The sequence below is a fragment of the Panthera tigris genome, chromosome A2, assembly GCF_018350195.1.
Source record: "Panthera tigris isolate Pti1 chromosome A2, P.tigris_Pti1_mat1.1, whole genome shotgun sequence".
Classification (NCBI taxonomy): Eukaryota; Metazoa; Chordata; class Mammalia; order Carnivora; family Felidae; genus Panthera; species Panthera tigris.
The window spans coordinates 138252541-138276365 of record NC_056661.1 but is presented as its reverse complement, the minus strand read 5'-3'; the positions used below and the strand labels follow the sequence as shown (position 1 = coordinate 138276365).

At 40.1% G+C, this 23825-nt stretch overlaps 1 protein-coding gene across 5 annotated transcripts in view; it reads left to right on the top strand.

Annotated features, from left to right (window-relative positions):
• The window catches only part of AASS (aminoadipate-semialdehyde synthase), a 62071-nt gene extending 38602 nt beyond the window's left edge, over positions 1-23469 (top strand). For all 5 annotated transcript variants that reach the window (XM_007089181.3, XM_007089180.3, XM_042970826.1 and 2 more), the window contains 13 exons: positions 100-159; positions 323-390; positions 3032-3153; positions 3341-3467; positions 7295-7405; positions 7498-7606; positions 8481-8621; positions 14588-14755; positions 17597-17692; positions 19777-19892; positions 20577-20665; positions 21196-21372; positions 22504-23469. In XM_007089181.3, the coding sequence (XP_007089243.1) occupies positions 100-159; positions 323-390; positions 3032-3153; positions 3341-3467; positions 7295-7405; positions 7498-7606; positions 8481-8621; positions 14588-14755; positions 17597-17692; positions 19777-19892; positions 20577-20665; positions 21196-21372; positions 22504-22622 (1503 nt within the window). In that variant the 3' untranslated portion in view covers positions 22623-23469. The remainder of the gene's footprint in view (positions 1-99; positions 160-322; positions 391-3031; positions 3154-3340; positions 3468-7294; positions 7406-7497; positions 7607-8480; positions 8622-14587; positions 14756-17596; positions 17693-19776; positions 19893-20576; positions 20666-21195; positions 21373-22503) is intronic.
• The last annotated feature ends 356 nt before the right edge of the window (positions 23470-23825 follow it).

The following is a 23825-nucleotide window of genomic DNA, read 5'->3' as shown; positions in this document are numbered from 1 at the left end:
TTATTTTTTCCTTTGACTAATATTTTAATATGTAAACAAACACCAAGAATCCTTCTTTGCAATGTCATTTATCTCTTACCAATCTCATTTTTCTTTCAGATATTATCAGATGCAACACAGCCTCTTGAAAGTCAGAATTTTTCTCCAGTGGTGCGGGACGTAAGTTATAATAGTTTTTTTCCATGAATGTATTTTTTCCACTACCTTCCTCTCTCCCTCTCTCCCTTACTCTCTCCGTCTTTGTTCTCTGTCAGTCATAAGCCCATGTTTGTGGGTCTAAAATATGGACACTAAAGAAATGTCTTGTGTCATACACATTTAGGCAGTGATTACATCCAACGGTACATTGCCTGATAAATATAAATATATCCAGAAACTCCGAGAGAACAGGTAAGCATTATTCTTATCTTGGATTTGTTGAGTATTTTTAAATGTTTCTATGTGAGTTCACGATACTAGGCTTATACAATTTTGAAAATGTCTTTAAGTATAGGAAATCCAAACTAAGTGACTAGCTGAAACCAGTGGGAATTATTTTCCTCTGAACATCATTTTGGTTTTCTAATCTCCTGCGTTGACTTGTATGTAAGCAAGTAGAGTCCAAAAAGTTCTCCTTTGGGTAGCACCTTGTTCTTTCTCTAGAATTTTGCATAGTGTTATGTCTCAGGTGTTTTCTCAAAGAACATAAGCACACTAACCTTTTTTGTGGTATTTTCAATCTGGTTTCTAGTTGAGGATTTGGACTCTGTTTCGTTTAGTATGATGTTTAGATAAGTGGGCTCTTATTTAGAAATTAACAGAAGTCGTGAAGAAAGAAAATGGTGAGAGGTCAGTTTTCCCTGGGGATTCTTCTTAGGAGGAAGATGCCAAACAGTAATGTGGTAAATCTACCCAAGAGAATAGTTCTCTTAGAAAAGTACTCAGCTAAGGCCCTTGTTTCTTTAATTGATTTTACTCTTCAGAATTTGAAAACATTGACATTTCTTTGGAATGTTCTGGTCCTCTTCAGCTGATTGCACTTGATTTGTGTTTATATCTGCTCCACTGGTCTATTCACATCTAACAAAATAACCCATGCACTGAATTCTCAGGAGAGACCAGAGTGGAAAAATTAAAAAGAAACAAACTGCCTTAGCTTCTTTCTCAGTTCTTCTATCTATAAGAAATAACGAGATCTGCTAGGATCAAGTATACTACTCCTGTGCTTGTCCATCTGTGTTAGTTTTCTAATAGTTACTTTTTATGTGTCAATGAAATATTCTGGCATAAGATAGCAAGAGTGATTTTTTTTAAGTGGCTAGCACTATAGGCCCATGGGAGAGTTTCTTAGGAAACTTCACATGTGTTAGTTTTTCATAACTCTCTGTATTTTTTGATTCTTATCTGCTGATGATCTCTTATATTGCTAATCCTAATAACATGTCTAACATGACCAGTCACAATGATGTTTTCACTGTTACACTGTTCTTGTAGCAGCAAGTCTGCTAGTACTTCCTGCCCTCCTTCCTAATGGAATATTCTGTCAGGAAACTGAAAATGAAGATTGTATTTTGAAAGGAAATTTAAGTTATCTTAAATATCTTCATTATTCAAATGTTCTCTTCATCACTTAGCACCATGACTATTAACCTGGAGTCTTTGAGGTTGCCCATGGGGTGGACAGTATTAAAATGTAGGAACAAGTTTTAAAAAATGTATTTTGAACATCTTATTTTTAGGCATCAAAAGTGTAATTTATTTACATAGACTATAGAAAGTGTTGTTAGAAAGGATATACAATAACCAAATTACTAGTTCCCTTCTAGGGGTTGAAATGGATGGGGACAGAGGTTAAAGTAGAATCACCTCATCAGTAACATGAGTGTTGGGGTGAAGAGGGGCAGGGACATTTTGTATTTAAATTTATTTGTATTCATGGAGTGCCTGAGTGGTTCAGTTGGTTGAGTGTCTAACTCTTGATTTTGGCTCAGGTCATGGTCTCACAGTTCATGGGATCAAGCCCTGCATCAGGCTTAGCACTGGCAACACAGAGCCTGCTTGGGATTCTCTCTCTCTCCCTCTCTCTCTTCCCCTCCTCCCTGCAACCCGCTCGTGCATACATGTACACACTCCCTCTCTCAAAATGAATAAATAAGCATTAAAAGATACATTTATTTGTATTCACTTATAATTAACGGAAAGGTTAAAGTTTGAGAGACAGCTTGACCTAAAAGATTCCAACAGCAGAGCCTTCTGCTTACGTCTCTGGCACAAAGCCATTTCCATGGTCTTACACTGGTATCTGGGAATTTGATTCAACAGAGTTTTAATGAATATCTTCCATATTTAAGACAAGATTTGTTGAGCATTACTGGGTTTATAAAAATGAACAAGACAGTCACGGTCTTGGAGGTCATAATTTGTAGGAAAGACAGAGAGTTAATCTGACAGGAAGGGACAAATTCCAACAGAATAAACTGTTCAGGCATTAAAATCCTGCCTCGTAACTCATCTTAGGTTTTTACATTTAACCCATGGCATTTGTGATTTCAAAACTATGGTTTTAATTGTTTTCGAGCGGCCCTAATGATAAATGACAAGCAATGCCTAATATGGCTAATAATAATCTCCTTCTCAGATTGTTGTCTCCTCAGATTGTTGTGAGGAGGAAATAGGGTTTCTGATGTAAAGCCCCTGGCATGGTTTTAAATCATGTCCCCTGGAAGGATAAAGTGTGAAACCAGGTTACTCAGTTGTGAGTAAGCCAGGCAGTGGTCCAGAATCGCACCTCAGTAGTGGTTGGGAATTCGTGAAAGTTCACGGACAGTCACTTCAGAGAGGTCAGGGTCTGTTGTTCATCATACAAAATCTAAAATAATTAATGGAAAATGTTGGTATAAGGAACTCCTGTTGAGGTTCTTGTTGTAAGAAATGTGGGAAAAATTATCATTTCATGGTCTAAGATTTGGTTTGTTTTGGGGACAGAAAGATTTTGTTATTTAAATTTCTTTTGTTGTTAAAATTTTCTCTTCCTCCCCTCTTTTATTTATAGGGAGCTTGCTCAATCACTTTCAATGGGCACCAAGAAAAAGGTCTTGGTTCTTGGATCTGGTTATGTATCTGAGCCTGTACTGGAATATCTGTCAAGAGATGACAGTATACAAATAACAGTAGGTAAATAGCCCTAAGTTTTAGAGCAGAAGACGAAAAACTGATTTCAAAACGTGCTTACTCTGTGAATTTCAGATGACCATCTTGTTTCTAAACTTTGAGAAATTCTTTTTGGAGCTGTTAAAATGTGTTTTACTCTCTGATTAGTGAAAGGAAATCTAAAAGTTGGACTTTTATATTCTTGAAATAGGCTCTGATATGAAGAACCAAACTGAACAGTTAGGCAAGAAATATAATATTAATCCTGTTAGCATGGACATTAGTAAACAAGAAGAGAAATTGAGCTCCTTGGTGGCAAAACAGGACCTTGTCATCAGGTTAGTATCTAAGTAGAGAAGATGGCCATATATTTTGTTGTTATTTCTCTTTTTCCTTATTTTTCTCTTTCTCTGCTCTAAGTAAACTTTCAAATGAAGTGTGTACCCAGATATGACCAAATCATAAGTGTATAGTTCAGTGAATTTTCACAATGAACACACTTTGTAACCATCATTAACATCCAAACACAGAGTAACAGTACTCCAGAAGCCACCCATGTGTCCCATTCCATTATTAGTCCTATCCCCCAAGGGTAAGCACTATCATGGCTTCTCACGTACATTAGTTCTTGCTAGCTTTCAACTTTGTATAGTTGGAACCACTCAGTCTGTCCTCATTTGTGGCTGCCTTCTTTCTTTAACACTGTGATTGTGAGAGTTGTTTGTGTTGTTGCTTATAATTATAGTTTATTCATTTTCATTGCTATGTAACATTCCATTGTGTGAATATACCATTATTATCCATTTGACTGTTGATGGGTGTTTAGATTGCTTCTGGAATTTGGCTATTATGAATTGTGTTGCTGTGAACATTTCAGTATTTGTCTTTTGATTGCCATATGTATACATTTCTATTGGAAATCTATCTAAAAGTGGAGCTGCTGGGTCAGAGGTCTTCATGTTTCATTTATTTTGGTGGCCATTTTATCCTTTGAACTTATAAAGTTTAAGTGAACATAAGTAGGTTCTCTAGCCTTATGACCATTTTTTAGTCTTATCATAGGAACAGATCTTGAAATATAGCTTTTATTACTGATAAAAATGCAGATCTAACTTCTAGGTACAGAGCTACATGAGAGTCACTCTATAATTAAACCTAGTTTTGAAATACCAAAGTGATGAGAATAAGCATTTATTCTTAGAATATGATTTTTCCAAGATGGACGGAAGAAAATTACCTGCTCATCCATAATTAAGTCATTTTCATAGTTAGATTAGATTAAAATGATATCTTGGGAGGAAGTTCTGTGATGTTCTACTTTAAAGAAAAAAGGGGCTGCAAAAACACAATGAGGTAATTCTGTGTGGGAACGTGTGCATTATCTCTTGATGTATTTAAGTTAAAGTCTCACTTTAGGCACTTAAAATATTATTCTATTTATACAAATTTAATGTGCAATAATTTTTATTCGGCAAATATTCACCAATGACCATGGACCTTGACTATCAGTGATGTGATTATGATTCATAATGGAATGTTCTAACGTCCTGAATAAAACAAAGAAATCTGTTTTACCACACATAGGTACCTAAATAAAACATTTTTTTCTTTAAAGAAAGACAACATATAAGACACACTTGGAATTAAATCTGAAGCAAAATATGACAAGATAATAATCTATTAATATGTTGCAAAATTTAAAATTTAGCAAACTGGTGGCCTTGAATAAGATTTAGCATTAACAAAATCTGTTTTATATTTAGTTTTTCTCAGTTGGTTGAGTTTCCATGCTGAATAGTGTTAATGTTGTTGAACATCCTGTACCGTTCTTTCAATAATTTAAAATTTTTTTAAGTTGGAGAAGGAGTGTTTTGATGAAAACACAGTGGTCACCAAAATAAAATGAACAAAGAATATGTTTCACAAAAAAATTCGTAATAGTATGTCAAATCCTCATGGTTTTAATTTTGCAATTCTAGTTTTTAATGATTTAATGCAAAGTAGTAATTGAGTTTCATAAATTACTTTGAAAATTCCATATGTATTTTGTGTATGTTTTAATAAGTGGCATTTCCAACTATTTGGATTAATTGGGTTTGAGTCAACTCAAATAACTGAAGAGGTATGTCCCTTTGAGTAGGTACTATATTACATACTCAGTGAGTTATGAATGCAAATCCTTTTGTCTAAAACAGGCACCATTAATCAAAGTCCTGGCATTCTAGTTCTCAGCATATTATTCGGTTAGTGCAGATTATGCCAGAGTTTAAAAATGTTATTAGATCTTGATAAAGTTTTTATCAAGAAAGGCTTTAATGTGGGGAATGTGGGGAAAAAATCCCTACTTAATTTTTAAGATGATGCCATGGTACATTTTCTGTGAATATTTTTCCAACAGAATCTTGCAACTATTTTGTTCATGGGCTTTTAGAGGCTACTGTGTTTAGCAATAATTCTTTGTGATTAAAAAAGCCAAAAAACAGGGGCGCCTGGGTGAGTCAGTCGATTAAGTGTCCTACACTTGATTTCTGTTCTGGTCATAATCTCATGGTTTGTGAGATTTGTGGTGACAGGGCGTAGCTTGCTTGGGATTCTCTCTCTCTCTTTCTCTCTCTCTCTCTCTCTCTCTCTCTCTGTGTTTATCTCTCTCAAAATAAATAAATAAGCTAAAAACCCCAAAAGACAGACATTAAGAGTTTTCCTATTGATACTGGCAAAATAGGTACACAATTGTATTCCATATGATCATAAATCTAAGTAGCAATACTTCATTAAAATTTTGTTTTAATGTTTATTTATTTTTTGAGAGAGAGAGTGAGACAGAGTGTGAGTGGGGGAGGGCCAGAGAGAGGGAGACACAGAATCCGAAGCAGGCTCCAGGCTCTGAGCTGTCAGCACAGAGCCCGACGTGGGGCTCGAACTCACGGACCGCGAGATCATGACCTGAGCTGAGGTCGGATGCCCAACCGACTGAGCCACCCAGGCGCCCCTAAGTAGCAATACTCTACTAACCTGAGGAGGCATACGTATCTCAGAGGTGGTTTGTTGTTTTGTTTTATATAAAATAGAGAAAATCTGAAGTTTGCAGGATGAATTTGTCAAGTACAGTGATGTAGTGTGATAATGTTTATAAGTTTGTACTTACATTTTCATTGTACTATGTAGATTGCTTCAGCAAATAGGCAATAAGCTAGTAGAACTTGACTATTATTATGCAGTTGACAGGATGTTTTATTATTCCTTGGATAGAATATGACTATGTTCATTTATATTAACATTTATGGAAATTTATTTTATTTTTTGTGATTGTGTAGTCCCAGTGCCAAATTAAAACACCAAAGCCAATTGTTTAAAAAACCTGATTGAAGTTGAGTTTTGAGCACAGTTTCATTTTTTGCCTAGCATATAGACTTCTAGCCATTTTGATAGCCTTTACACCAATCAATGCCATTAAAGCTTGTTTCCACCTTTGGACCTTCCTAGATTCTATTCTGTAATGTAACATATGGGTCACTTTGACTTAGTTTAACCTAACCTGATGGCCATTTGGGAAATGTGGAAGAAAAAGAAAAGCAACCTTATCTTTTAGTAGGGGATCCAAGACAGAAAATCATAGAACTATAAAAATGAATGGAACAAATCCCATTAAATGTTACAAAAAAAAAAAAAAAAAAAAAAAAACAACCCAAAACAAAAACAAATAGCTGAATGAATGCAGAAGAAGGAGATCTGGCTTTGGGGGAATCTGAGAGAGTTTCTTGGAGAAGATACCTTTTCAGACATTTCTTTATGGAGGGTATGGCCTGGATGGAGGTGAGTGGGTGGATGTAATATTCCAAGTAGAAGGTATAGTGAGAGTAAAGTTTCATAGCTAGAAAAGTACGGACTGTGAGTGGAGAATTACAATAACTTCTTTGGTTACCATATATGGTTACCGTATTTGGTTTATGAACCAGATTGAGGGAGAATAATGGAAAGGTTAGGTGAGGGTCAATTGTGGAGGGTTTTAAATGGGATAATAGGATGAATTTATTCTGTAGTTCTTGAGGAGTCACTGGTCATCTTGGAGAGAATAAGTTAATCAGAGTGATAGCTTCAGTGCCGTTCAAGACATATTGGAAGGTAGGCTTGGGAAAGTTTCTGATAGTTTCTCTCTGTTTTTAAGCTTGTTGCCTTATGCATTGCATCCTCTTGTGGCCAAGGCATGCATCACAAGCAAAGTTAACATGATCACCGCAAGCTACATCACACCGGAACTAAAAGAATTAGAAAAGAGGTAAGTTCTAGTCATTTTCAACAAAGTAGTTCCATGGCATTGTTTTTATTTTGTATCCAACTTTTTCTTCTTCCTCTTTCTGCCTGTTGTAGTGTGGAAGACGCTGGCATCACTGTTATTGGCGAACTGGGACTGGACCCTGGTCTTGATCATATGTTGGCAATGGAAACCATAGATAAGGCCAAGGAAGTGGGAGCCACGGTGAGCCCAGTTTACACCCAAAGGTCCATTTAGGAAAATATTAAAAGGTCCCGATTTTTGTGTACAGAAATAATCTTTTTGTAATTTTGATTAAGGAAGCTATTATATTCTAACTCATACTTTGACTTGAAATTTCAAGTAAAATCCTGTAACTTCAGAAATATCTGTGTGATATAACAATGTTCAAGGCTTAAACAACTGATTTTTAGAGAAATAGATGCTACCATAATATTTTGGTTTAATGAAAGGTTTTAGACTACTTTGGAGATTCTATAATAATGTTTGACTTTTAAAAGTGGGAAAAATTCTTTGGATTATTGTCAAACTTTTGGTTTATGAAGTATCTTTTACACATGAGAAAGAACTATTGGGTATGAAAATGTGACGAGTCAGATTAAATGCTTTAGGTTATATATTTAATATGTATGTAGTCAAATGTAGAATCAAATTATAATTATCTATTATATAAAGATTATATTTTATATTCATTATATATTAATACTAATTAATTATACTTGTATATTTTAAAATATATAATCAAATTATAATCAAATATGTCATTTGAACACAAAAGTCAGGAGGAACTGACCAAGCAGAATTGAACTAATAGTTGGATTTTTAATTAGCAAACTGTTGGTCACAGTCTCCCGTGGATTTTAAAAATGAATACATAAAATGTAACTGACTTGATCAAACAATGTTTGGCTCTAAGAATGTGCTTTTGAAAGCCTTTGTAACTTTAAGGGAAAAAAAATCCAGCAAGTTTACCTCATTTGCCCAGTTTTTGTCATCGTGTTCATTTAATTACTTAGATACATCAATCTACCTTACTTAATATTAATCCTCTTCAATTTATTGTTCCCTTACTTTACAGATTGAATCTTATATTTCCTACTGTGGCGGGCTTCCAGCCCCGGAACACTCGGACAACCCTCTGAGATACAGATTCAGCTGGAGTCCAGTGGGAGTTTTGATGAACATAATGCAGCCCGCCACCTACCTGCTCAACGGAAAGGTGAAGGATTATCAGCAAAGCTTTAGAGATATGAACCTACAGTGACCGTCTCACGAAGTCCAAAGTCTTTCTCCCTGATACAGGCCCTTTGACAGTGGCTGCGCGTCCTCCATTCCCTCCTCCACCAGTGTTTCCCAGTGGGTATTTTCTGTTCCACTCAGTGTGGTCTACTTGCTGTTCCCCGTGAAGCCTGTGCTCATTCTTTCCTCTTCACCCTCTTGCGAGGTGTTTCTGCAATTTGAAAACTCACTTCTCAACTTCTCTGCACGTATAAAAACGGGTCACCTTGTGATTTCTTTCAGTAGGAAAGACATTTACCGAGTCCTAAATATGTGCTGAGTCACTACTGTGTGCAAGGCACCAAAGGTTATCCCACTGAGTGAAGTTCTTGACCTCGGAGGACTCACAGCTAGAATGGAGGGTTTGGTGGGTCAGGGAAAGAAACTAACTTTCTTTCCCAGCTGTTGTGTGCCAGAATGGAAGAGCTCTCCAAGTTCAGTGTCAAACCCAGATCTTTTACCAGATTGCCTCATGGCAGGTAAGACAGACAGTAGGAAAAGTGGCTAAGATCCGGTGGGAGAAGTTCTAGGGTGTGCAGATGAGAGGGCAGTTGATTTGACCTTGGTGAGGATGGGGAAGAAGAAAGTTAGCAGAGAAGACAAGATGTGCTCGGCCTTGAAGGATGAGCAGGTGCCAGCCGGGCAGGGACGCCGTCAGCCTAACTGTGCTGAGCGCCAACCTCACTTGATTCTTACGACCATCCTAGTGGGTGGCATAAGAAGCATAGCTAACTCAGCCACAGTCTAAGAGACCGCAAGGGGCACAGCCAGTGCCCATATTGCACTTGTCCGCCTTCATAGTTCATGCCCTAGCTATAAGGAACGAGTCTTGCAAAGAGCACATGTGACTAAACTGAGGGTTTCTCCTTAACTTTTGTGATCTAGGCACCTCCTTGTCCCTGGCTCCAGCCCTGCAGGGGGTGGTGAATTATGTCACCAGCTGTGTGTCTTACAGAGATTCTTCAAGCAGCAGTTTTCTGAATCCCCAGTGTATCTGATTTAAACATATTTTGTGTACAAAGGAGTAAATTGAAAGAATTTCTCAAGACACAAAGTGAACGTTATTATCAGTTGTTGTCCCCTGTGCCTATGATGTACAGAGTATACATCGCAACCTTAGGTGTGCATTGGAAATCAACAGAGCGGTTTGAAAAATATTGATGCCTGGGCGCATCCCTAGAGATGCTGATTTGCCTGGGTTTGGGGATCTTCAAAGACTCCCCAAGTGATTCTAACGTGCAGCCGAATTTGAGAAGAGCCGGTTTGGTGACCAGAGGATCATAGCTGCACTGAAAACAGTCCCAAACAAGCAGGACACTTTGATGCTAGAAAGATACATGCACGTGTTTCGCGATATGAAACAGGACCCCTGTGTTCTGGTCCAAGTGCCGACTTCCCTCACAGTGCCACCAAAGTCCAGGCAGTTGTCAAGGTCCATCAGGCATCAGCCTCCTAATGGTAATGTGGCCACTGATGTCTCATCTAGCTCTCCAGTCCTGAGAATCATGAAGGTCCGGGCCCGAACAGTCTGCTGTTCTGCCGAGCACATCCTTATATGCCTCCGCCTGCCTCCTGTGGCATTTAGCGGCTCCTTCCACCACCTGCTGTCCTGGAAAAGAGACCAGGCCATGTTTGGTTTACACTAACATGTGGATGCAGGGAAAATTCTTGCTTCCATTGGGCAAATGCTTGTTTTCGGGAGGCCATATAACTGAAAAGATGACCATGGACGGGTGAGCAGAGCCTGTGTGAGAGAAAGAGCCGGGGCTTTGATGGTAGTGGGCCTGGCTCTGTGCTCTCGCTCTGCCCTTTGCCAGCTGGTGGCACTAGAACCATCCCCGAATTTCTCCGATCTTTGGGCTGCTTGTCTGATGCCAAGCAGAATCATAGCAGCCGCGTAGGGTACTTGCAGTAGGGCTCACTGAGGCCAAAGAGACGGCAATCTGCCTAACGCACGTTCTCAGGCAAGGCGTAAAAGTTAGCTGCATAAAGAAATTGATCGTGGTAGGTGCTCAGGAAAAGCAAGAGGTTATTTCCAGGCAGCAGAAGTTGTACATATTGAATTTGAAGTTTTTCCTTTTCATCCTCAACTTCTTTTGTAAAAAAGGAATGCTTTTGCATCTCCCTGACACTGTGGAGGAAGCCAAGAGAAAACATGAGGGCTTTCTTTTCTTTGCTAAAAATGATACTTTTTTCAAGGTCCCGCTCAAGTTTCCTCTTGTGGAGACAGCTTTTCCTGACCACTCCAACCCCCATTCACTCTTCTTTTGTCCAGACTCCCACACTTTGTCTGTGTAAGAATTTTCCGGATGCTGTATTATTCACTCAGTAATTCAAGTGTATCTGTCTGTCTCCCAACCCAGATTGTTAAACTTCTTAAAGCCTCTCTTATATTCTTGTCCCTCCATCCCCTCCACCACTCTCACCGCCCCCACGGAGCAGGCCTTATATAATTCAGGGAATCATAATGGAGGGTCAGGTGACCTCTCTGGCTTCTGCTTAAAAGTTGAAGCCTTAAACTTTTCCAGCAACTCAGGCAGTGGCCTATGAAATAGGACATATCTCATTGTTCCACATCCTTGCAGAATTTCCAGCCACTGGCACCATTCTTAACTTCTAACTTCTAATCCTATTTCTTTTTTTTTTTTTTAAGGTTTATTTATTTTTTAGAGAGAGAGGGGGTGGGGGAGGGGAAGAGAGAGAGGGAGACACAGGATCCGAAGCAGGCTCCAGGCTCTGAGCTGTCAGCACAGAGCCTGACATGGGGCTGGAACCCACAAACCATAAGATCATGACCTGAGCTGAAGTTGGACGCTTAACTGACTGAGCCACTCAGGAGCCCCTTTCTAATCCTATTTCTAACAAATATGATTCCCTTCTACATATCTGGAAGACAGTGGCTATGTCTTCTCTTAGTTCTGTTTTGTCTATGGGTGGTGGGACATTGGTGGGACCTGAGGGTGATATGGCATCATCTCCTTCAGCCTCCTCTTCTAAACTACTCGCAGTGAAACAGATATTCTCCAGATCATGCTTACTCTGAAAACTCAGCTCTGAGGTAGGTTTTGTAGCTTTCTGCCCGTTGCTTGCTTGCCCCTACCTGGACTGCGGCACCCAACCCTCCTTTGTAGGAAGAGCCACAGCTCTTCATTGCCTCCAGCCATTTTGAATGCAGTTTGCGGGTGTATCACTGGTGCCATAATGTGGAAGGCTACACCGTGTCAATCAGTAGCCTTCTCAAAATAGTGATCCACAGATAAGTTCAATTAAGGGGACAGTGTGGTGTAGTAGAAAGAACGTAGACGTTGGAGTCAGATAGACCTGGGCTCCAAACTGCCTCTGGGTGACTCTCAGTCCCAGTTTCCACCTCTGAACAATGGATTATTGCATGAATTGAAGGTAATGTATATAAGGCACTTAGCACAAAGCAGGTCCTGAATAAATGAACTGTCTGTGTAGTTCCTGTGTTCAGGTGTCTAGTCAGTTTAGCAATCAAGCTTATTGTCGGTCAGTGGTTGGGAGATGTGTGGGTGTGGCTGCGTGTGTGGGAAGGGCTGGATTTAGGGCAGTCTGTGGCAGCCATGGGTAAGGAGCCACTGTTTCTGTTGGCAGTAGGTGCTGGGTGTGTGCGTTGTCGAGTCAGGCAAAAATGCATATTCTCTGCCAAATAGATAAATATGTCATTCTTTATCCAGGCCATTAATAAAATATTAAACAGGATAGGGCATATTAATGAACCCCATGATATGCCACTAGACATACGACTCTGTATGAATATCACAGGACACATGATTACCCAGTAATTTTTTGGATCAGGTAGTTTTGGCAGTTTTCAATCTCTCTAAATGAATCATTATTATTCAGCTGATATTTCCCTATTTTCTTCCGAGGATCTCCTGATAAACTTATGAAGCAGCTGACTGACTTCTGATTAGTAAAGTGCTGGAGTATAGTAGTTTTTATTGTCTTTTTCTTTAAAACAATTTCCTCACCTTCAAACAAGCAAACAAAACGTTAGAATTGCTGTAAGTCATAGAAGTGAGATGTGTGTGGAGACCCTAAAGGTTAACGTTTGCTTTCTTATTACATTTCTTTTAAATTTACAATTCTGATAGAAAAAAAATCTGTTTGAAGGCAATGGTACAGAATTGGTCCCTCTGGAAATGTTTACTGTCCAGAGGAGTTTCCTAAGGAAAGTAAATGAGAAGCTTTCCTCACCTCGCTCAGCCTGTCACTCTTGGAATTTTAGTGGTGCTTGGTGCTTGGTGCTCTGCAAACCCAAGACTTTTAACTGCAGGGATGCCTCCAGGCCTGACGCCAGTCAGCATCGCCCGTTTCTTCTGGGCCTTCGGCTACCCACACACACATTTCCGTTTTCTCTCTCAGACCAAGGCACGTGCAGAACCCATCTACAAATAAACTCCAGGGATCTTAGCAGAAGACTCTTTGGGGTGGTTTTGTGCAGCCGCAGACCCGTGGTGGGAAGCCGTTTCCAGTGGTGCAAGGGGATGAACCCAGTTCCGGCAGCAACGACCCCCTCCCCCCCCCCCCCAGCCCTGATTTGATCCCTCCGGGGTGTCTTTCATCATCTCAGGGATGATCAGAAACCTCGCAAGCCGAAAGAAAACTTTAGTCCTTTCGTCACAGTCAAAGGGAAAAACCTGCATGAGTGCATTTTGGGTGTGTGATGGGGGAGGGGGTGGGTAAGAGGATTTTAGAGTGAAATCAGAAGAGCTTGGGAATCGACTTAATTCTCAGCAGCAGTAAGACCAGGGGGTGGCACTTCTGTGGGTTTCGCTGTCTGTTCACACGTCGTCTCTCTTGTAAGCGGACTTCTCTCCTGTTCCCCGTCCCCAGTGCACACCCATAGGTTGACTTGTCTAGGCTGTGAGCTCCTTATGGTCGTTCTAGCGCCGCTGGTTGACTTGTCTAGGCTGTGAGCTCCTTATGGTCGTTCTAGCGCCGCTGCTGGCACTTGGTGGCCATTCAGTAAATGTGTGTTCATGAACCGAGGGAATGGAGACAGAAATTGCAACTTCATCACTCTCCTTCCCTCCACAAGGAGTGTGATCCCAGCACGTACATGGTAGGTCCCCCGTTAGCGCTAGCAGTGACAGAAATGCACAAGACTGGTGCCCGATGCTCGGCGTTCAAAGGGGGATGTAAGTGAAGAACGAAGTGAAAATATCGCTGTTGTCATTGGAGCATAGCCATTTATTTATTTTTAGTTTTTGTGTTTTATGGTTGGTTTATTTTTATTTTTTAAAATTTATTTGTTGATAGTCAAGTTAGTTAACAGAAAGTGTATATTGGTTTCAGAAGTAGAACCCAGTGATTGATCACTTAGGTGTAACACCGAGCTGGAGCACAGCCCTTTAAAATTTCCATTGCTTTCAGCTCACCGAAACCCTAACGGGGCGCTCTTCAGTGCCATCTTATCCAGATTTAAGTCGGATTTTATTTTATTTTTTTAAATGTTTATTTATTTTTGAGAGACAGAGTGAGAGCGCACATGAATGGGGGAGGGGCAGAGAGAGAGGGAGACACAGAATCCCAAGCAGGCTCCAGGCTCTGAGCTGTCAGCCCAGGACCTGACTTGGGGCTGAAACTCACGAACGATGAGATCAGGACCTGAGGCGAAGTCCCACGCTCAACTGACTGAGCCACCCAGGAGCCCCTTAAGTTGGATTTTAAAGCTTGGGAGAATGATGGCCTTTTGGACTATATTAGTTCAATAGCTTAGGTATGAGATGTCAATTATGGTAGTTTCATTAAAAAATTTTTTTTTTCAAATCCTCTACTGCTTTCTTTTAAAACTTTGATTTTATTTTTTAAGAAAATAATGCAGATGAGTCCACAGGGAGCACAATATTGTAACCCCATCCGTGCCCTTTCAATGTTCTTCAGGTTGTGAATGTCGCAGGGGGCATCTCCTTTCTTGATGCAGTGACCCCCATGGATTATTTCCCCGGATTAAATTTGGAAGGCTATCCTAACAGAGATAGTACGAAATATGCTGAGATTTACGGCATCCCATCTGCGCACACTCTGCTGCGGGGGACACTGAGATACAAGGTAAGCAGCTCTATTGGAGATGAAACCTGTTGCCTGTTTTTAGGTAAGTGAAGTGTACACGTAATGTTTCTTAGTCATCAAAATAATTAAGACAGTAGGCCAGGCTGGAATCTGTTTTCTCAGGATTCTTTTGACTAAATGTTTTAGGAGACTATTCAAAATGGCCTGAGCTAAGAAAGAATTTTTGATTCATGGGGAGTTTGGCAGGGGGACAGGTGAAGGGTCACCTTAAGGTGTAGCAAGATTTGGGGCCCAGTGACCTTATGGGGACTCGGTTTCTCTTCACCTCTCAGCTCTTCCCGTATGTGCTGGCCGCAGTTCCAGGCTCCACACAGTGGCAGGGTGGTGGCAGCATCCCCAGCATTTTTGGTTCAAATCCAGTAGGAATTAAAAAGCATATCTTCATAGCTAAAAATACCATTTTTGTCTCAGCCCCTGAAGTCACTGGGATAAAATATACCCATCAGCCTTTGCCTTTGCTTCACTTCCCTAAAGCTGAAGATGTAGTCATCGCCACTTTCCACAAAGTAAATCTGAAATGTTTTTTAGCACAGAATGGCATGTAGATTCTGGGAGCATAAACACAAATGCCCACCACACACTTATGTATTAATAACAAGAGTAGTGGCGCATATGACCAGATTAAGACAATCAGTGTTAACAGTTTCCTAGGGCTGTTTTAACGAATGGCTACAAACCAGGTAGCTTAGAACAACAGAAATTGACTCTCTCACCTTTCTTGAGGTAAGAAGCCTGAAATCAAAGTGTGGTCAGGGTTGGTACCTTCTGGAGGTTTTGAGGGAGAAACTGTCCCATGCCCCTCTCCTCACTTCTGGTGGCCGCCTGCAATTCTTGGTCCAGTCTCTGCCTCGGTCTTCATATCACCTCCTGTTTGTGTCACTGTGTCCTCTCTTCATCTTGTAGGGACACCATTCATTGGATTTAGGATCCACCTTAAATGTAGATTAGTTTCATCTTGAGATCTTTAACTGACTATATCTGCAAATATCCCAAAAAGGTCATACTCTGAGGTTCTGGGTGGATGTGAATTGTGAGGGAGACGCTATTCAGCCCACTCCAACCAGCATCCCTAACATACGTACCTCTCTAAAAATCAGAAATCTGATTCCAGGTCTCGGTGCCCTGTGAGATTTCCTGGTGAGGGCAGAGACGGGATTCGTCTTGTGTGTGTGATCCACCACTCACTAATCTTTTCTCTGGAAGATGGAAGGCACACGCGTCCATTTTTGTGCACACTTTCTCCTTGCTCTTACTGTTCACTGGCTGTTACTTTTGCCCAGAACCTGCTCCCCCAGAGATCTGCACACTCTCCTTCAGCTCCTTTAGGACTTTTCTCAGTGATGCTTTCCAAATCATGTTATTAAAGATCACAGCTCCCTCATCCAGGACTTTTCCCGTCCCCCTTCCTCACATGGGGAAGGCATCAGGAATCGGTGAACACGGGTGGTATTATTTCTGTGTGAACAAAGTTCACGTAAGAGCAGAGGTTGTTTGCACAGTGTTGGCACATGAAGTGTGGCTTCTGGTTTGCCTCGTGTCTCCGTGTCTAACTCCTGTTTATTCTTAAAGAGAGACAGTCACTGCATTTCTTACTCGTTAGAGCTTCCTTTACATTTATTGGCACCGAGCACTTGTGTCTCAGCACTTTTAGTTAGGTTTTTATGTACATTTTTCCTATCTCCTGAAATAGATTGTATGCTTGTGGAGGGCAGGTGCCTGTACTCCTCTGAATGTGATGTCCTCACTGACCAGGAATTAAATGAGATGTGGCTGATAGCAACCTATGGTCTAGGAACCATGGGTGTTCGTTCCACAAGCCTGTAAACACAGCAGAAACTCTAGTCTGAAATGAAGTCATAACATCCTCAGTACTGGCAGATTTCTTGATTCTGTTTTCTTTATTTTGTTCCAGGAATATGAGTGGTCACATTTTGGGGGGTCCGGGAATTAGGATTTTCTGATAGCTTTAGATATAGTCTCTTGGCAACATGAAGACCCAGGAACAGAGAATTGTAAGAGTTTTAATAATGAATAAAGCTCTCAAGGATGTGTATGGATAATGGCTGTTCCCACAGAACCCCAGAAGATGGAAGATGTTGCGGTGTCCACATCCATGAGGGTCACCATTCAGGGCAATGCCAGCAGCCCTTCAGTAACCTGAATATTCTTTCCAGTATTGGATATGAGACACTATCATCTGAGTATGACAGGGAGGCTTTGGCTACTCTCCTGAACCTGCCTGTTACCTGCTTGTCCTCACAGAGCCAGCTTGCTGTCACCTTCCCAAGGGATCTTTCTCAGCTCCTTCTTGACACCCCTCCCCCACATTGGTGTGATTTCAGAAGAAGCTCTCTGATTCCTACCTCTCTTCCTGCTACCTATATCCACTAGGATAGTGGCTCTTAATCAGTAGAATGGATTATCTGCTTTTGGGTGATAATATTCTTACAAGCTCCTTCTTTCATTATAAGAGAGGGAACCGTTCTATTAAATATGATTCTGCTGAACTGAAAGCACATAACACAGGAGGAAATTTGCCCCTCTGCTGCCAGAAAATACCCCTCCCTTGTTACCTAGAAACAGAAGTAAAGACCAAAGTCTTTCAAGGTCTGTTATGTAAACCAGCAGAATTGCTGTGACACTCTTGATTCCCCTCTGAACCTGAAGGTGTTTGCATCCATATACGGGCAATTCAGATGAATACTTGAAGCCTGTTTTCTAAGTGAATTACAAAGACAGATCCCTCTTTTCAAAAAAGCTTTTTAATTTTTTTCTTTGAAAGGAAAAATTTCATTTACTACTTCATAATTCTTTTTATAGGGTTATGCCAAAGCTTTGAATGGATTTGTAAAACTGGGTCTCATAAACAGAGATCCATTTCCTGCCCTTCGACCTGAGGCCAACCCTCTCACCTGGGTGAGTGACTCCAGAGTTATATGCTGTTTGCTGTTCTTCAGAAATGGTCAGATTTGAACTTTGGTTTGGACGAGCAAAATTACCCATTCTGTGGCTTATGTGCAGGAAGATGAACCATGACCCCCAGACCCTCTTTTCTTCCCCTGTTATGGAAGAATGGAGAGATCATGGGCCTGACCCACTGGGCTTATTTCTTCCAGCCACTTGTACTACTTGATTGCTCTTTCCACCCTGAGAAGAGGTGGATTTGGGCTCTGGGCTCTACCACTTGTCTAACTGGTGACCCAGTGACAGGAGTTAAACTTGGGCCTCCTGGAACTGATAAACTGGGAGAGCTACTGGTGGTGTCACAGAACTAGACTCCCCACCCCCAAATCCCATCAGTTCTATCATTTGATCATTTTTAACCATGAGTAATTTGAGTTTTCAATTATGAATTTATGTCCAAATCTGTGTTGCATTAAAATCTGAGTCTCAAGGTCGGAAGGGACTCTGAAGGCTTGGAATTGCATGTAAAGTAGCGTTTCCACTAACTGCCAGGTGTTACCAGTTGGTTATCCAACTTGAACAAATGTGCCCACATTCCAGTAGAAAATGCCAGAAATTTATCATAAGGAGAAGAGGATCAGTATTGCTAACTTTGGTATTCTTGCTAGCTATTGCTTTAGATTCAGTTTTCTATGTTATCTGAAAGCCTTCCAAATCTTTCTTACCTTTCATAAATGTATGTGTTGGACAGGAGTGAGTAAATATATACACAGTGAATTCCAAGACTGAGGCCGTTGGATTGGGAGGGTTGGTACTTGTGAGAAGTAAGTCCACCGACCCAATCAAAGGAAGGACGCAAAGACTCGGAGCACAGTGAAACGAGGCTTTAATCAACGTTCTTGCAAGACTGGGTGTCTGATGGACAGGCACACTCGGGGCAAGTCAGGGCGGACAATTTATCTCCTAGTGTGCAAGTCCCTCCCCTGGTTCCTCATTGGCTGAGCACTACAGAGGTTACAGCCTTACCTGGAAGCCTCCTATGCCCATGTAAGGCTTTGCCTTACATTCCTTGAGGTGATGCAGAGACCTCAGTTCTTGGGTGCATGCTAATTGCAAAGCCCGCAAAGTTAAGTCCACGAAACGGAGCGGGGAGAATAATCAGGAATTGAAGTGTCTAAGGGTTTGAGACTCCATTTCAGGGGGGTGGTTCATACATATTTCCAATAGGTTGTAAACCTATTGTTAACTAGACAGCAACTGCTTTTATTTGGTATTTCTGAAAATGAATCATCTCACTTCTCACAGTAAGGGGGGATGGATCAGTAGTTTGGTAGCTGTAGTTTAGAATAGGGGCTGGTGAGGTGTTTTTGTTTTTGTTTTTGTTTTTTTGTTTTTTGGGTTTTTTTTTGGTAAAGGGCCAGATTGTAAATATATTAGGCATTATGGGCCATACATACTCAATTCCTCCATACACAAATACATAGACAAATGAACATGGCTATCTTCCAATAAAATTTTTTCTTGAAAAAACCAGGTGGTGAACCAGTTTGTTGATTCCTAGTCGAAATTACAACTTTTTTCCTTGAGATCCTGGAAAAAGTCTTGTTTAGAAAGTAGAGAAAGCTATGACTGCTGCTTAAGTGTTCTTGCTTTGAGGTTTTATCATCTGCCAGGTCTTTCTCATCTCTTGAACCTACAAAAGAACTCCAGTTGCTTCTGGCAACTGTAGCAATGAGCCCCTTTCACTTGATCCTGGCCAAAATGGGTCTTGGAGGGTAAGGGAGAACAGGTAAAAAAGTAATGGAGAGGATATGCAAAGGCGAGAATGTGATGGGAAATATGGTACCATCTATTTTTTATTGATTTGATGTTATGACCTATTTTTATTGCTGAAATATTATTTAGGAATATAATTTATTCATGTGTGGGTGTGCAGACACGTGTATGCATATATATGTGTTATTGTTTACTATTTCTAGTCCTTTCTAATTTAAAATTTGAGGTGCATTTGGGGTCAAATGTCTTAATACGATAATTTCTCAGCTGATTTTTTTTTAATTAGGAATTTAGGATTCTGTCTTTATTTTTATAACCAGAAAGAACTCCTTTGTGAACTTGTTGGGATTTCACGCTCCTCCACGCATGATGTGCTTAAGGAAGCTGTCTTTAAGAAATTAGGAAGAGACAATACCCAGCTGGAGGCTGCTGAACGGTAGGCATGCACCAATCAACTTAGAGAGCAAAATGCTGGATTATCTCAATATCAATGATTACTTAGTTCTTTCTAGTCAAAGAGAGGTCAAGATGAAACCAGACATTTTGCATTGTCTTTGACTAATTTGCTGCTCTAATGTTGGCCTGTTGTAGAGAGAGATTGCCATGTATTGAGTTCATGTGGGGATAAAAAGCAGATAAAAAGAGAAATTCAGTGGCGATTATAACTTGGGAAATACTTATTTTGAAACACTACTACTTTGAGAACTTTCAGTTCCCAAGAAAGCGGGGATATTTTTTTCTCTCCAGAAGGAGATTCTCCTGGTCTTCTGGAACCCACTTTAAAACTCTCATTCACACAGCTGTGGCATATTATGCTGGTCTCCTTAATGTGGGAAAACTAACCTGTAAATTAATCTCATAAGAAGCTTTGCAACGGCATAGACTAACAATGTGTCAGTTCTGCTCCAGAGAGCACTGCCCCGGGGAGTCTGGGGATGATTCTGAAGATGAAAACATTACTGTTGTTATTGTTATTTACAACTCAGGAGAGTCCTATAGCTTGGGTTGTCATCTTGTGGTTCTTCCCTTTCAAGATAAGATCCAAAGAGCTCCCTTCTGCTTCCCAAGTGAGATTATGTGTAGGACTTGTCCCAACCCAGCTGCCTCTTGTGCTTCTCAGGTTGGGCTTACTTGGGGATGAACAAGTCCCTCGAGCAGAGTCTGTGGTGGATGCACTCTCCAAGCATTTGGCCAGGAAACTCTCCTATGGTAGGTAGGCCTTGGGGTGTTAGCTACACATCCCAGAAGCAGCAGCATCAGATGCAGTCAGCACGGCTAGTGAATGGGATGGGAGGCTGGAGCCAAGCGGTAGTGGGAGGAAGTATGCAAGGAGGGAAAGGGCGCTTGCGCTATTTTTCCAGAGGGAAGAATCAGAGAGCTATCAAATAGGAATGAACTTGGGGAATATGGGAAAGGAACAGATATTAGCTTCACTTTTAATGCATTAGGGAAATGCTAAAGGAGCATTTTTGAGTGAGGAGTGGGTGTTCTATCACAGTGCCCTCACATCTGTAGCTGGGCTCCTGTGCTACCAGCCTGACCAGAGGAACGTGGGCAGGGTTATCGTTTCTTGAGTTTTTCACTTGGTCTTTGGACTAAAAAGCAGCATAGATAATTGTCTAAGGACCGCATATGATGGGAGGAGAAAGTTGTGAGAGCAAAAGGGCAGGAGCAGATGAAATGCAGTAATGGGGTGTAATGATAATGACATTTAATAATGTCTGTTTATTTATTTTAAGGCCCTGGAGAGAAAGATATGATTGTGATGAGAGACAGTTTTGGAATCAGACATCCTTCCGGACATTTAGAAAATAAAACCATTGACCTTGTGGTTTATGGGGACGTCAATGGCTTTTCAGCCATGGCGAAAACTGTGGGGTTACCCACTGCTATGGCAGCCAAGATGTTGCTTGATGGTAAGTTCCTTCATTGGAGAACTGAATCTGTCTCCATATCATCTCTAAGTCATTCGGTGCCTGGATGTCAAATAATTACTCGTGAGTATGACACTGGAGTTCACTAAAAGTGAGCCGTCTCAGAAGTTGAGTGCTGACTGGGAGATCACGTTGTGGTGAGTAAAAGCCACGGGTTTTGGAGTTAGCACCTATTTCTCTCCGAGTTCAATCACAAGATGGCAGAGTCATGGGGTGCAAGTTACTCAGCGTCTCTGAGCTAGCACTCCCTCATCTTTAAAGTGGGGATTGTCTTCCCTAATTCAGAGGTTTTTGGTGACGCTGAAGTGAAATAATACATAAAGATCCTACCACATATGTGTCCCCCCCCCCCAGGCAATATTAATTCTTCCTTTCCTTCGTTTTTCATATTTTAGGGGTAGTTAACACTGAAATAGCAGAGGGGATTCACTTTCATATCCTCAAAAAATATAGACCATGTTTTGTTATTCTTCATGTCTCAGTATGTTATCAGTACTCAATATTTTGGATTGAGCAAATTCAGATTTCAACCGTCTTCTCTCCCCTTAACATCATCTATACATTCAGTAAGCACTACCTCTGAATAGAATCCCCCATTTGGCCCTTGTGAGTATGTGAAGGGAATAACAAACATCAAGCACATAAATGTGAAATGCTGAGAAAATGTATCTACAATAGCATATCAGCTAATATCAAATTAAACTACCTACTTAGTTCTTGAGGAACCAAAGTTGAAGAAGTGATGAGGAATGAGGTCATCATGGGCTTTAAGAAAAGTACTCAGGCTCTTTCAGTCTCCCTCAGAGAAGCCTGTGCCCAAATAATCAGACTGGTTTTAATTCATTCTGTTGTTGCTATGCTTTTTTTTTTTTAATCAGCAAATAAAGCAGACAAGTTAAGTTTACTTTCCTATCATACTACTCTTTATTCTCTGATCATTTTGGCAGTAGTTAATGCAGTTAGACGCATGCACTCTGACTCTGTCCCTGAGTCCCCCTGTGCTTTCAGTCTCCAGGTAACCCCTTTCCCTGTTAATGGTTTGGAGACCCTTGCTGTGGAAACTAACCTTCATAACACCTTTAAAGTGGTAACTACAGATTTATTTTCTTCTAGGTGAAATTAAAGCTAAAGGCCTGATGGGGCCCTTTTCAAAGGAGATCTATGGACCAATTTTGGAGCGAATTCAAGCAGAAGGCATTATATATTCAGCACAGAGCATAATCACACCATAACTGAGAATTATATCTTGTTATCTTCCCATGTAGCGTCGTTTTGAACATTTGTGCAACAAACATGCTTGCTAATGTACTACTTTGAAATATAAAGCATGATTTTTTTTTGAGTCAGTCAATGTAATGATATTTTTAAAATATAAGTCTCTATTTTAATATGAAAGCATTTGGAAAAGGAGATGCCAGTAATTACCAGAGAAGTTTAATAATTCTACATGTATTTTTTTCACGTGTATGTAAAAGTGATGATTGTGTTATATGTTAATTTATTGTGCAGCCTTTTTTCTTATAAGAATATATTTTCCTATCATCAGCAGATAAACTTTTATCTTTTTTGGTAAGAAAAAAATTTTTCCACAGCTATATTTTTGTACTTTTCAAATGAGTCAGTTAGACATTTGTAGATTACTTACCTATGAACCTTTGCAATAGTTCTGTTTTATGGCTTTTTGGTAAAATTATGATTTATCTAGTAAATAACATTTCTTATAGTTTTCTTTTGAGCTTTTGGAAAAGGAAATAGGTAAGATTAAATGAAAATCCACATGATCACCTTGTTAGAGACAGAAAAAGCATTTAACAAAATCTAACACCCTTTCATAATAGAAAGACTCAATAAACTAGGAACTGACTTTTTTTAACCTGATAAAGAACATCTATGAAAAACCCATAGCTAGCATCACATTTAATGATGAAAGGCTGAAGGATTTCCCCTTGAAATCAGAAACAAGACAGTAATATTTGCTTTTGGCTCTTCTACTCAACTTGTACTGGAGGGTCTAACCAGGGCAATTAGGCAAGAAAATGAAATTAAACACATCAATATTTGGAAAGAAGAAGTAAAACTATCTCTATTTGGAGATGGTATGATCTTATATATAGAAAATCCAAAAGAAGACTTTAAGAAAATTATAGAACTAATACTTGAGTTCAGCAAAGTTGCAGGACACAAGATTAATTAATTAATTAATAATTAAAATGAATTGTATTTCTGTATAATTATCAATAAATGAAAACAAAAAAGATACTGAAAAAATAATTAAACTTACAGTAGTATGAAAAAGAATAAAATAGGAATAGATTGAGAGTCCAGAAATAATCCTCATATTTATGGTCAGTTGATTTTTGAAAAGGGTGCTAAGACAATTCAATAGAGGAAAATAGTCTTTTCATCAAAAGGTGCTGGAACAATTAGATATCCAC